We start from the raw sequence: 14,369 nt of genomic DNA on the forward strand, positions 1-14,369 counted from the left end.
ATAAACAGAAGTACTGCACATTTAGGAGGTGGCTTCCTTGGCTAGGTGCTAGCGGCTAACATGGGTGTAGCTCTTTTAAGAGGCCCTGCTACCTAACACTTAAATGGGGTTTATGAGCATCGAGCAGTATGCTACTCAGTGACAGCATGGACCCAACAACTTCCCAGGTCTAGAGCAGTAAACATGATTCTGCCGTTACCTCCACCATGAGGCTAGGCTCTCATGGAACCAAGCGGGAAGGAGCCAGTGCTTTTGCCAGGTACCAACACATGCACTAAGCTGAGCCATGCCAGCAACTAACACAGCAGGTTAAGATTTGTCTCATTCGATCAAAAAAACAATGTAAATGCTCAGTAAAGATAGATCCAGATGGAAAAAAAAACTTCTAAATGGGTTACAGTATGTTTTAAAATATACATTGGAAGAGAAAAGAAAAAGGATAGACAGTCATAGATTAAAATATAGTTTAAAAATAATAAAGTCCTTAAAAAGAAATAGAGTAATTAAAAAATACAATAAGCCACATAAAGATGGGAAATACACAGAAAGTCTGGATTTGTTGTCTTTAGATTTTCTGATTGCTAATGAAGAAACGACAGCTACCAAGACATACTGGATTATGAAAACTGTTGGATTAAATCAACTTATATATTTTAAAAATGTCTTGACTTCAAAAAGGAAGTCAAAAGATATGTTGCTTTGGGGAAGAGGTTATGCTTTTATTTCCATAGGAGATGAGAGGCTGGGGATTCGTTCCAGGTTGATATGGATCAGGATTGATCAGGGAAGACCCTCTGAAAATCCTGGGTACACACATAAATAAATAAACCTAGAAGAACTACAAGACATGTGACATATTTTACCTGCTCAAACATAAAACAAAAAGTCATCTTTGGTGACTTGTGTACAGATATGCATGTTACCTTTAAAAGTTTATGTATTTTCAGAGCAAGGGGACCAGACACCAATAAAAATGGATGGCCCAGGTAATCCAGCACCCAGAACAGCCTCACTCTTTATCCACAGAGCTGCCTCCTCACTTGATTAAAATTTTAGGTAATTGAAATTTCTGACTTTCAATCACTTAAATTGTTGATATACAATATATAAATATATTTTATGCTGAACCTGTGCTTTATATACTACAGTTGTGAGTGTATATATTCAGTAACAGACCGATATTCTTAAGCATGAATTTAATTGGATATTAGCACTATATAATTCTTTCAGATTTCAGGAGTTCTAAAATAAGGATTAGAAAGCATGTAGTTGGTCCAGGATCAAATATGTAAAGAGTGTGCTGTCCAAGTTTGCTGTTCAAGTGGTGGTGAAGTACTGTTCAAGTGCACTCCTTTAATCCCAGCACTTGGGAGGCAGGCCGATCTCTGTGAGTTCAAAGACAGCCTGATCTACAGAGAGAGTTCCAGGACAGCCAGAGCTGTTACACAGAGAAACCCTGTCTTGGAAAAATTAAAAAGAGTGTGCTCTTCAAGTTTGCTGTTCAAGCTTGCTGAACTCAAAACCCTACAACACAGGTAAAGCCAGGTATTGTACTATACACTTATTAACTCCAGTTCTCCTACAGCAAGATGGGAAGTAGAGATAGTAGAATTCCCAGAAGCTTGTGCAAGAGCTAGCCTGGCTTACACAGTGCAGTGACAGAGATGCTCCTTAAAATAAGGTGGAAGTTGTAGACCAACACATAAAGTTATGTTCTGACTTACACACACACACACACACACACACACACACACACACACACACACACTTGTTAATTAAAAGATGTTTACTATCCCACATCTCATATAAAGAAAATAATGACATAGCTAAAGATTAGTAGAGAACCTTACATCTTTGTCATTTTCAACATCAAGATATGATGGCGTATTTTGCTGGACTGCTCTTCCATAAATCCCTGATGGTGGTTCAATACTTGGTTTCACTGAAAATGTATCCTCATGTTCCACAGAGGATATCACTGGTTGGTTGCAAGTTGTTGGTGCTGAATTTGGATTTCCAAATACCCCTGCAATCAACCAAACATCAAGCAGTTATTGTTTCTGTAATGCACTCTAGATAAAAAATTTTAAAGTTTTTCATTTAAGAAGCAAACAATACTCTGTGAAACACATGTTAAATAATCATGAAACATACAAATATCCTACCCATGCAAGAAGATAGCCGTTCAGGAAGATATAGGTCAACCTTGTATTTTTAAGTGAGGTTCAAGGGAAGACTTATAAGGCTGTTGTGATTGGTATTTAAGTTGATTATTAAGAGCACGACTTTGAACTGGGGTTTGTTCAGATATACAAGGAAGAATTGGAAGCAGACAGAAATCCTGAGGTAGAGACATTTATATGCAATGCTAGACAAGTAAAAATATGTCCATGAATACAAGATATGGTGGTCTGAATGAGAATGGCCCCCACTGGCTTATAATTTTTAATGCTTGGTCACCAGGGAGTGTTGCTACTTGAAAGGATTAGGAGATGTGGCCTTGTTGGAGGAAGTGTGTCACTGGGGGAGTGATGTCAGATTTAAAAAGCCCATGCCAAACCCAGAGTCTCTTTCTTCCTCCTGCCTGCAGTTCAGGATATAGAACTCTCAGCTCTTTCTCCAGCACCATGTATGCTTGCATGCCGCCATGTTTGGACTAATGGACTAAACCACTGAAACTGTAAGCCAGTCCCAATGAAATGTTTTCCTTTGTAAGAGCTGCTTTGGGCATGGTGTCTCTTCACAGCAATCGAACACTGACCAAGACACAACAGAAATCGAAATTATATGTGGTAAATTTTCAAGGACCGTTCTAGAGGTAATTTGAGGAGGGTATTTAATGAGGTTATCAAGCAAATTATTTTCAACAAAATCTATTTCATAATACTGAACAAAAAGATGCATTCCTAACTTGATATGCCATGTTTGGCTGATATCCCTGGGAGGCCTGCCCTTCTCTGAAGGGAAACAGAGGAGGAGTGGATGGGGGGAGAAGAGGAGGTGGGAGGGGGACTGGGAAGAGAGGAAGGAGGGGAAGCTGTGGTCAGCATGTAATATATGAGAGAAGAAACTAAGTAAATAAATCAATAAATAAAAAGGTGCCTTCCTTGCTGTGCAGCGTTCACTTCCCTCTGCTTCCTGCACCCCCATGACGGAAGTGTGAAGCGCTGCCTACACTCACCCAAACACCACAACCCAAGCGGGCACAGAACTTGGCAGCATAATCCACACGGTAATTTTGCATGCAGGCAAAAAGTAAGAGATAAAGGGCCATGAAAATTTGTGTCAAGATTCCAGAACATTACGGTGTCCAGGCAATGTGTGACAGGAATAGGTTCCATGCAAGGGGGTCCTTGAGAGGCTACTGAGTAAAACTGTGTTCCCTACAGTCTCAGCACTCGAACACTTGGTCCCCACGTGGTGAGACTACCTGGGGAGGTTCTGGAGCTGTGGCCCTGCTGGACAAGCACGCCACCAGGAGGCCCGGCCTGGAGGCTTCACAGCCTTGCCCGACTTGCAGTCTGCTGCCTCTGCGTCCTGCTCCTACCACCATGCCTGCCCCCTGCTGCACGCCTTCCTACCATGAAGGAATGCTATCTTCCATGGTCTCTGTTCAGTTTCTGCCTCTGGGCTCCTCCTGGCGTTCCTGCCTTGGCTTCTCTTCATGATGGACAGTAAGCTGTAAGTCACAAAAACCCTCTCTTCTCCCAAGTTAGTCTGATCACAGCAATAGGTACTGTGGGACAGACAGGCTAGGAACATGAACACTAATTGGCAATGAAGACTCCAGAGTGTTAGAGATCCTAGGACCTAGGGTATTTTTTGAGGAAGTTGTATGCATAGAGCAGAGCTGGCCCAGGAGGAGGGCACTGTGCTGCAGGGGTGGAGTTGGAAAGATACGGCCAGATACTGTCATCACAAGTCACCGACCTATCACAAGATCCGTATCACAAGACACAGAGCTGTGTGGTCTGGTCCCATCTCCCCTTGGCTTCATTCCCCCCTTTGGATGGGAAAGTTGACTTTGTGCTACTGTATACTGAAGTAAGCAACTGGGTTTTTATCTTCTTTTTTTATTTTCCTGGGGTTTATGCTAACAGACTGCCTTCAGGCTCAGAAGAGATTCTGGACTTTTTAATGGTGGGACAATGGACCTTTGGAAGTTGGAATAAACAGATTTGTATTATGAGACGATCACGAACCGATCGGGCCAAAGGTGGAATGTTATGATTTAAAATGATGTGTCTGAATGTCAAACTGACGAGGGGTGGACTTGTGATAGTTAAATCTATTTGACTGAAACTGGAATCATCTTGGAAACACCACCTCTGGGCTTGTCAATGAAGGCATGTCCAGAGAAGTTTAACTGAGGGATGATGCACCCTGAAGGTGAGTGGGCTCAGGTCCTACACTGAACGGGAAGCACAAAGTAAGCTGGGCACGAGCATTTCTCTCTCTGCTTTCCTCACTGCAGATGCCCTGTGAGCAGCGAGCTCACGCTGTCGCCATTATGACCTTCCTAGCACAATGCACTAGATTCTCTCAAATCAGGGGCCAAATTCAACTCTTCATCCCTTAGGTCACTTTTTGTGAGGCATCTTGTTACAGTCATGAGAAAAGTAACTAAGACAGCATTTATCTTAAGGAAAAAGAAAATAATATTTAAAGATACTTAAACGAATTACGCTTCTTCAAGGTCCCCTTGCATCTCTGAAATATATAACAATGGTTCACTCTGATTTTTCATTAGAAATAATAAATTCCACATTAAGTTCTATTAATTATGTTACACTGATAAAAGCTGATATTTGACTTTAATACAATTATCATAATTATCCTTAAACTGTCTTATAAGTATCTAACTACTTTTTGAAAGTTACTAACATGAACATCCCATAGTTTCAATAAAAGGCAGAAGTATGAAATTAAGTATTCATTTTTAATTATTTCGATTTAATATTGATAATTGTTGCTTATGTGCAATGAGTGCATAAAGTTAAAAGCTAGACAAGTTTGAAATACCTTTTCCAACAATTACTACTGAGTCTTCTGATAAGGTATTTGTAGATGTGAAGTCAAAACTGGCAATCTGCTGTAAATTTGATGACCTTGTAAATCCTAAAAAAGAAAGAAAAAGGATGAAAAAAAAAAGAAACAAAGGCAAAAAGGCACATTTAAAAACACTCAATTGAAGTATAGTTTAGGATATTATGTAGCCTTTTGAAATTGGAAATTTATTTCATAACAAATACAAATCAATTAATTCAATGAATATTTAAAATTAGAATACCCACTATACACTAGCTACCACAGAGATCAACAGCAAAAAGAAAAACCTTCCCTCTCTTAAGGAGTTTACACAGGCTAGGATTGAAGATGAGAGAAACATGCAATCACATAATCATACAGTGAGCAGCAGAGAGCGAAGTAGTGAAAGTGGAAGAGAAACTGTCATGCCCATGAACAGATGAGGTCAATCTCAGGCAAAGAGTACTTTTCTAGCTAAAGTGGGTTATTCCCACACACAAGAAAGTACACATCTTAACACTCGACTGCCTCCCCGTCCGTGACTTAAGATGACAGAAGGAATGAAGCACAGAGGTTGTCCCCTTTTCCTTTTTGTCAGTTTTCTGAGGCAGGGTCTTGCTGTAGCCCACAGTAGCCTCAAATGTCCACACGTCCTGCCTCCCTCTCCCGAGTGCTGAGTGTACAGGCGTGCACCACCACGCCCAGGTGAAAGATTGATCTTGCAGGCTCACAGCTGTCACATTAAAAATCAAAAAACAAAACGGCAGCTCTTTGCTTATTGGAACTCACAATGTACCCCAGGTTAGCCTTAAACTCAGGGTAATCCTCCAACCACAAGCTCCCAAATGCTGAGACTACAAGTAGGAACTACTTTGTTGGCTGAGGCACTTGCTTTAAAGGCAGCTACCATAGAGTAACTTGGGAAACGGACAAAGCACTCACCTGACATCCTGTTCACGACTGCAGTCTTAAAATACAACAGTTAACAATGGCTCATGACAACCAGAAGTTCTAGCATAAGGAAGGTACTCTCTTATTGCCACATCTTGGTTAATAACTACATAGACAATTTCTTCACATGGTTGTTCTCACTATGTGAGTGATGAAATGTCTTCTAGAAAATCTGTTTGTATGTACCTGTGTATGTTTCTTGGGGTTAAGCCCAGGGATACCTAGTTTTAACTAATGTTTAGTCCTTTGCATTGGCTCCTTTAGACAAGAGTATAGACCATAAACCCTAAAAAGTTATTTCAGAAATAACCTTTCAGTAGAATGGTAACTTAAAAACCTTAAAGTTAAAAATTCTTAGTTATATTTTTTCTTGATATGTTTAGAAGATTCTGACTTAGATACACTGAATTTTAAAAATTAATTTGTCATGAAATTTACAAACCTTTTGTATGCTTATATCTTGGGTGTTCCTTATTTTGTATTTTTAAAGCACTAGGTGAAATGTCATGTGACCTATCATCTTCAAAATCACCACATCCAAACCCATAGTTCATACGTTGACCAATTATGCTTACACTGGATGTTGTAATCCCTATAAAATAAAATACATATTTATTTGAATAATTTAGGTAATATTTACAATAGGAGCATATCTCTCCTCTAAATCTATTTTGCTAGCTACCCTTTTGAAAAGATCAGTAACATAATATTAAAAATTATAATGTTAGTAATTTTTAAAGTTTTAACATATTTTAAACTATGTAACTTTCAATTAAATAAAAAATGTAATGTTTGAAAGAGTAAATTTTATGTTAAAGTTGATGAGGAGACAGATATTTGTAATCCTAGCATCCAAGAACTGGAGATGGGAGGATCACAAGGCTGAAGTCAGCCTAGGATGCATACAAGTTCAAGGACAACCAAGGCTACAAAAAAACAAATCAAGACCTTAACTGATTAAATTAATAAATAACATCCTTAACTTTTCACAAAAAAAGAAAAAAATTACCAATGTTAAAACAGTGGATCAAGGGGGCCTATGTTCTTCACACCTTTCTCTTTGGCTCCCATGTGATGGGTGTATAGTGGTTTGGCTAATTAGGCAGTACACTTCACATAAGAAGTCTGTATCTGGAATCATGTTCAGCAGACTAGGTTTCTGCCCTGCTACTTAACTGCTGAGAGATCCTGATATGACACTGAATGTGTGTAAAATGGGAAGAAGAGTAGACACTTGACCAGAACTGTCACATGAGTTCAATGCAGGAAATACAGAGCTAGACATAGTGGTGTGTGCTTTAAAAGTACTAGTGCCTGGGAGGCTGAGCCAGGAGGAGCATCATGAGTTTGAGGTCAGCACAGGCTATATGATAAGTTCAAGGTCAGCCTGGTCTACAGAGTGAGCCCTTGTTTTAGATCCCCTACATCTTCAATAAGAAGGAAAAAAAAAGAAAAAAAGAGAGAGAGAAAGAGCAAATACACATAAAGAACTTAGTACACTGCCTAGCATATTGCAAATACTCAAATAGTATTTTATCTCTAATAAAAAATAAAATAAAATACTATTGTGCATGTCCCTTTAACAAGTAACAAAGAAGTTAGTCCACATTTGAATGTTATTATTGTCCATGTTAGACTAATACTTTACCACTCCTGGAGCTACATAATGTTGACTACATAAAAAGCCCTATTCAGCACATTTGCATTGCTGCCCATTTTTATACAGAGCTACATTATAAACCAGCAAGCAATAATAATATACTTCATTTTTAATAACGCAATACTTGGAGCTGGAGAGATGGCTCAGAGGTTAAGAGCACTGGGTGCTCTTCCAAAGAACCCAGGTTCAAGTCTCTGCACCCACATGGCAGCTCACAACTGTTTATACTCCAGTTCCAGGGGATCCAACACCCTCACAAAGACATACATATAAGCAAAGCACCAATGCACAGAAAATAAAAATAATTAAGTCATTAATAGTACAATACTTTAATGGAAACAAAATAGTTGGAAAAGTGCTAGCTGTTGGAAGCTGGGCTAGAAAAACAGTAGACAAAAGCTTTCAGCTAAATCTACCGAGTTTAAAGAAATATCTCTTGTAAGTGCTTACGCATACATGGCCCTAGGTTAGATCTCCAGTACCACATAAGACTGGCATGGTGGCACATGCCAGTAATACTAACACTTGTGAGGTAGAGGAAGGAGGAACAGTGTTCAAGGCCATCCTCACTTACAGCAAGTCAAGACCACCTGGCTACATGAGACCTTCTCTCAAAAAAAATAAAACTAAAACCTCATTTGAAATGATATTAGTCTTACAGAAGGAACTGATTCTTCTTTAAATTCTTAGTTTTAACAGTTAATCTAGATACTGGATATTGGTGGAAGATATTGGCTTTAGGTGGAAATGTGTCTACTAATATTTGACAGTAACAATGTAAGAAAATCATTTAGGAAATGCAGTGCTATTTACAGTACTGTAAAAATATATGAGGAAACATTCACTGGAAACACCTGTAGTAAAGACATGCTGTCTTTATTATTTTTATACCATTTCTGCATTGAACTTCGTTCACGTGCATGTAAACAAATAATAATCAACTAGTAACAGCTAGTAGTGCCTAGATGAACATATGTTTTTACTTGTCTTCTGTGATACCCAGTGTTCTCAAACTATGTTGTATATTAGAATTGTTAAGTGAGCTCTCAAAAGGTGACCGTCAGGTTTCAATGCATTTCTATTAAATAAAAATATCTTTTCCTCCCTGCTTTTTTGAGACAGGGCTTCTCTCTGTAGCTCTGGCTGTCTTGTAACTCACTTTGTAGACTAGGCTGACTTTGAACTCACAGAGATCCTCCTGCCTCTGCCTCCTGAGTGCTGGAATGAGTTGTGGTTAGTTGTAAATTAGTAAGTATAAAAACTAAATCTAATAAAAGAAAAAAAACTAAATCTAAAATGCATTTCCTATATTACAGATCAACCATATTTTTTATAAAGCATATTTACAAAAACAAGATACCTGTACTGGGACTCTGTTCAGCAGCATGGGAGACTTTCTTTGCAGAAGACAGTCTTGTTGAGCAAGGTTTTGATCCAAATGTTGGAAATATGTCTGACCTAATGAAACAAAGTAATTTCAATAAACATTTACAATTCAGAGCTGTATAACATTTATATCACTCTTTGTATATTCTTTTCATTAACACATTAGGATACTAGATAAGCACAAAAACAAGAATGAAAAATTATGGCTAAAACCCCCCACAGTTCTGCTTTGATTTTGAGACTAAGTCTCACTGTGTAGTCTTGGCTGTATTAGAACTTACTATAAAGACGCAGAGATCTGTTTGTCTCTGCCTCCTAAGTGATGGAATTAAATTTGTATACCACTATGCCTGGCCTAGCTAAAAGTGATTTTTACTGCCTGAGTCATAAAAGAAGCAGATCCAAATCATTTCCTAAAACACTATATACATGTAATCTATTGTTATACAGACAGAAATAGAGACAACACTGTATTATGAACAGGAGCAACAACTGAGTTTGTAAATGCCACTTTCTAAAAACTATTCTTTGCTCTACCATCCATATATTATGAAGGCCCACAGGCCTTGCTTAACAAACAAGGGGGGGGAGGGGAGAGAACAAGGGAATCCGTGGCTGATATGTAAAATTAAATTAAATTAATTAAATTTTAATTTAATTTAAATTGTAAAATAAAATAAAAAAATTAAATCTTAATGCAAAGATATCTAGTAATGTTATAATACAATGAATAACAGACATTTTACAAAGCACCACAACTGACTAGCTAGTTACCATGTACATATTCCAATATCCTTAGTAAGAAATCAACTTTAAGTAATTAAATTTTTTTTTTTTTTTTTTTTAAATATTTTAACTTTATTTTATGTGTGAGGGTGTCAGATCTCCTGGAACTGGAGTTACAGACAGTTGTGAGCTGCCATGTGGGCGCTGGGAATTGAACCTGGGTCTCCTGGAATAGCAGCCAGTGTTCTTAACCACTGAGCCATCTCTCCAGCCCCAAGTAATTAAATTTTTTAGTATTTATTCTGTATACATAAAAAAGTGTATATGTGTGTGTAAGTACATGCGTGCAGCATGTGAAGGTCAGAAATTATTTCTTTCCTTCTGCCATGTGGGTCCTGAGCTCAAACTCAGGGCATCAGGCTTGATGGTGGTAAGCACCTCTACGAGAGAACCATCTTGACGGCTTACTTTCAAGCTCTGGAAAGAGCCATTTCTCTAGACTACTAGAAGAGTCCAATCATCTTGAGTATACTTTAGCTGGAGGAAAGAAAAAAATCTTCATTCTAAAAGGACAGTTTGCAACAGCTTCCCTTCCAACTCACTAGAGATGACCTGTCTCCGGAGACAGTGGTGTTGTTAATGACTCTTGAGGCAAGATACAAGGTGGTTAAGAATAATTATTCTCTACTTGGGAAGCTGAGGCAGGAGAATTCTGAAGGTAAGGCCATCCTAGACTATATAGCAGCCTGGAAAACTTGGCAAAACCATTAAGAAAACAACAACAAAAATCACAAAAGGGCTGCAGATGTAGTCAGTGATATCATGCTTGTCTAGTAACTACAAGGCAATCCCTGTTCAATCCCCAGATCATTCACATTTCCCCAGAAGAATGTATTCCAAAGCAGTGAAACTCAAGGCAGAAATCTTAAATTCATTAAAGGTAATGCGGTCAATTCTCATCTTAAAGAGTTCAATACTTAGGGGCAAGAGAGATGGCTCAGCAGTTAAGAGCACTGGCTGCTCTTCCAGAGGACCCAGGTTCAATTCCAGCACCCATATGGCAGTTCACAACTGTTTGTAACTTAAGTTCCAGGGGATCTGACACCTTCACACCAATGCACATAAAATAATTTAAAAAAGATACTTGAAGAAAATAACTCTGTGAGACAAAAGGAGAAATACATAATTCTAAATGTTACAAATATAAAATGAACTTCTCTTCTCAACTGGCTTCAAATTTTTAACACTATCTTGCATCTGAAGGAGTTACAACACAAAATTTCATCTTTTTTAGAGGATCAAGGAAGGACATTAGGTTTAAGAGGAGAAATTGTATATATATAATATATATATATAATATGTATAATGCTCATTGTAAGCTGTTACTTGGTTAAAGTCATTCTAGATCATTCTGTAAATATATTCCAATATGCTATCCGTTTGTGAAAGGTTTATTAAATTCATTAAATTGAAGATAATTTAAAATTTTAAAAATTTACTTCGATAACTGTCTATTAACAGGGATCCAAATAAAGCCAAAACAAAACAAAAAGGGGCTGACATCATCAAATTTTAGCAAGAACAAGCAACAGTCATAACTTTCACATTACCAATGGGAATATAAAATTATATCATCAATTTAGAGAAGCTGTTGAGCAATTATTTAAATACACATCTATCTACCCATATCATGGCAATTCTACAACGGACTTTCAATCCCAAATAAAGGGAGAATGACTTCAAATTCTATGAGGTCACAGAAATGCCCAGAGTCCAGGGTGAGGTCACTTTTCCAGAGCAGAGGCTTCCTGGGAAAGCTGGTAAGATGCCAGGACTTGAATCCCAGCACTATTCTGTAGGTAGAACGACTCCTCACTGGGCTCCATGAGCTACAAGTATGGAGGCCCAAGCTTTAGAAGACTATGGAAATAAGATGTAAGAAATAGGGGGGCAATACCTAGGAAGCACTTACTCATCAACTAGAATGGACTTATGATGAGTTAAAATAAAAAAAATAATAATAATAAATAAACATAGTTGGCAAAAAAAGCAAATTATCTAGAAAAGAGCTAAGGGACCAAGAGTATCAGAATAAATCTTAGGAAAATAACTGGGGCGTTTGATACAAGGACTATAATAATCAGGAGCTCTAAATTAGTCCACTAAAGGTAAACAAGGTAGGTAGTATGTGTAAACTTCCACACTGTAACTTACAGGTAGTTAAACTCTTCCTTTTTGCTTTATTTTCAAACAGGGTTTTACTATACAGCTCTAGCAAGCCTGCAGCTTGCTATATAGACCAGGTTATACTCGAACTCACAGAGATCTGCCTGCCTCTGCCTTCCCAGTGCTAGGATTAAAGGCGTGCGCCGCTGCACCTGGTGTATTTAATATTTAAACACTTCTAAGAACTAAAAATAAAATCACTTTAAGGCCTTTCCGGATACAGTGTTAAAGGTCTAGATTAAATTAGAGGTGAATTAAATTAAATTAAATTCACAATTAAAGGTGACTATTAACATGTCAGAAAATCAAGTACATTATTCTCTTCCCCTGGGGAGTTGTAGAAAGAGACGAGGTCAAGGACTCTTGGCTGTAAACTCCACTTTCACTGTAAGAGCTGATGTTTGGCGAGGAAGACCGGGACGGGGAGTCCATGGTCAGCTCCAGCTTCATGGCAGAGTCGGGGCTGTCGATATCAGAGGTGCCGCCGCCGCCGCCGCCGCCACTCAGCTTTGCCCTTTTCTTAGCTGCACTATTACGGAGGGACCTAAGAGAGCTCTGCATCTAAGAAAAAAGGAAAATAACTCGTGAGATTGAATTCTTATATATATAAAAGAGGTATCCCTGGATTTTTGAACTCCATTCACTTTGCCAAGCTAGCCAATCCTCCATCTAGTACAAACAAAATGGATGCTGATACACGCACAGAATAAAAACTACATTGGTCGGGTTAATAAACAACCTACTAGGCTGTGAGTTGCTATGAAGACAACTCCCCCTCTGACATTTTTGGCAAATGGCAAAATGACTGACTATACTGTATGGCTTCAATTAATACTGAATCAGTGACTCTGAAAGTAGAAATCACAGATTACAAGTGAGCGAAACTAATCAGCTCTATAGCTCCTCACCTTCTGGAGAGGCGACAGGAGCAAGCCATTTTATAGATTGTGAAATTTACATGAAGCCTGCCTGCATGGGCTACACTTCAAAGTAATGAGTTACAAGTGGGCTACACTGCCAGCCCCCAAACGGAATTATTTTTATATGTAAGAAAAACTGTTGTGGTATAAAAAGTACCACTTTTTCCTTATGCAGCAATTACATAACAGAATATTAAAGGGATTTTTAATGATTAAAAGTGATCTGAGTTCTCACCTCTTCTTGATCCAAATCTTTATCCCTGAAATTCAATTCTGAAAGATCAATTGTAAGACTATCTTTTTCACTTTTCCAAATATCATCAGGCTGTTTCTTTTTGTGTCCCACTGTGCTTAAGTCCGTTTTATCAGGCAAAAGGCTTAGTCCCCTTGGTATGGGAGGGACAGGCTTTGTCCCATTTAGGCCTCTCCGGGAAGAAGGTGATCTCACCAAGGCAGGTGTAAGTTGAACTGGAGTAGTTTTTTCTTGAGAATTTTCTCCTGTATGAAAAACATGTATTTTATTTTCTCTTATTTTCAAAGGAAGTAAGTTTGATTCATAAGTATTTAGAATATAGTATCTTTTATTTTTTTATTTTTATTTTTTTTTTGGTTTTTCGAGACAGGGTTTCACTGTGTAGCTCTGGAGCCTGTCCTGGATCTTGCTCTGTAGACCAGAACTGTGTGGCCTCAAACTCACAGAGATCCGCCTGCCTCTGCCTCCCGAGTGCTGGGATTAAAGGTGTGCGCCACCACCGCCCGGCTAGAATACAGTATCTTTAAATTAAATAGCACATTATCTGTTGTGAAATATTTGTACACTGTGTGAAGATGTATTGCTATAATAATAAAAATATTGCTATCATAATAAAAAACTGAATGGCCAATAGCTAGGAAGGAGGTACAGGTGGGACTTCTGGGTAGAGATAGAACTCTGGGAAGAAGAAAGGTGGAGTCAGCAGCCAGACACCGAGAAGAAACAGGAGGTGCAAGATGGAAGAGAGGTAACACCATGTGGCAGAACATAGATGAATATAAATGAGTTAATTTAAGTTATAAGATCTAGTTGAGAGAAGCCTAAGCTAAAGGCCAAGCTTTCATAATTAATAAGTCTCTGTGTCATTATATATGGGCTGGTGGTCCCGAAGAGAAAGTATTACTAACAATTATCTTATATTAGAAACAGACTATTATGTAAAGTAAGATGAAATAAAAGCATTAGTGTTCCCTAATAAATATAGCAAAAACAAGCATATGAAATCCCTGCATATTACATAAAAATACTATATACTAAGCTACATTTTCAGTCATCATGACTAATATTTGTTAATGATAAAAGTCCAAACTAAGCCAGAAAGTCTATACTTTTTGTTTAATTTAATTATACTGGTATGTGTGAAGCAGTACTGGTCACTGGGGAGAACAAGCTGAACAGACAGACAGACACACACACACACACTTTTTAGAGTCTGGGA

The 14,369-nt window shown here is 38.2% G+C and overlaps 1 protein-coding gene across 3 annotated transcripts in view; it reads right to left on the reverse strand.

Moving 5' to 3' along the window:
- Positions 1-14,369, reverse strand: part of Togaram1 (TOG array regulator of axonemal microtubules 1) — a 66,982-nt gene that overhangs the window by 29,191 nt on the left and 23,422 nt on the right. For 2 of the 3 annotated variants that reach the window (XR_013044253.1, XM_006986935.4), the window contains exons 5-10: positions 13,133-13,395; positions 12,291-12,538; positions 9,000-9,097; positions 6,422-6,571; positions 5,023-5,118; positions 1,851-2,026 (exon numbers count right to left, since the gene is read on the reverse strand). Coding sequence is in view for 2 of the 3 variants with exons in the window: in XM_006986935.4 (XP_006986997.1) it covers positions 1,851-2,026; positions 5,023-5,118; positions 6,422-6,571; positions 9,000-9,097; positions 12,291-12,538; positions 13,133-13,395 (1,031 nt within the window). In the remaining variant the exon portion in view is untranslated. The remainder of the gene's footprint in view (positions 1-1,850; positions 2,027-5,022; positions 5,119-6,421; positions 6,572-8,999; positions 9,098-12,290; positions 12,539-13,132; positions 13,396-14,369) is intronic. The other variant, XM_006986936.4, reaches the window with a different exon arrangement.

Source organism: Peromyscus maniculatus, chromosome 14 (assembly GCF_049852395.1).
Source record: "Peromyscus maniculatus bairdii isolate BWxNUB_F1_BW_parent chromosome 14, HU_Pman_BW_mat_3.1, whole genome shotgun sequence".
Classification (NCBI taxonomy): Eukaryota; Metazoa; Chordata; class Mammalia; order Rodentia; family Cricetidae; genus Peromyscus; species Peromyscus maniculatus.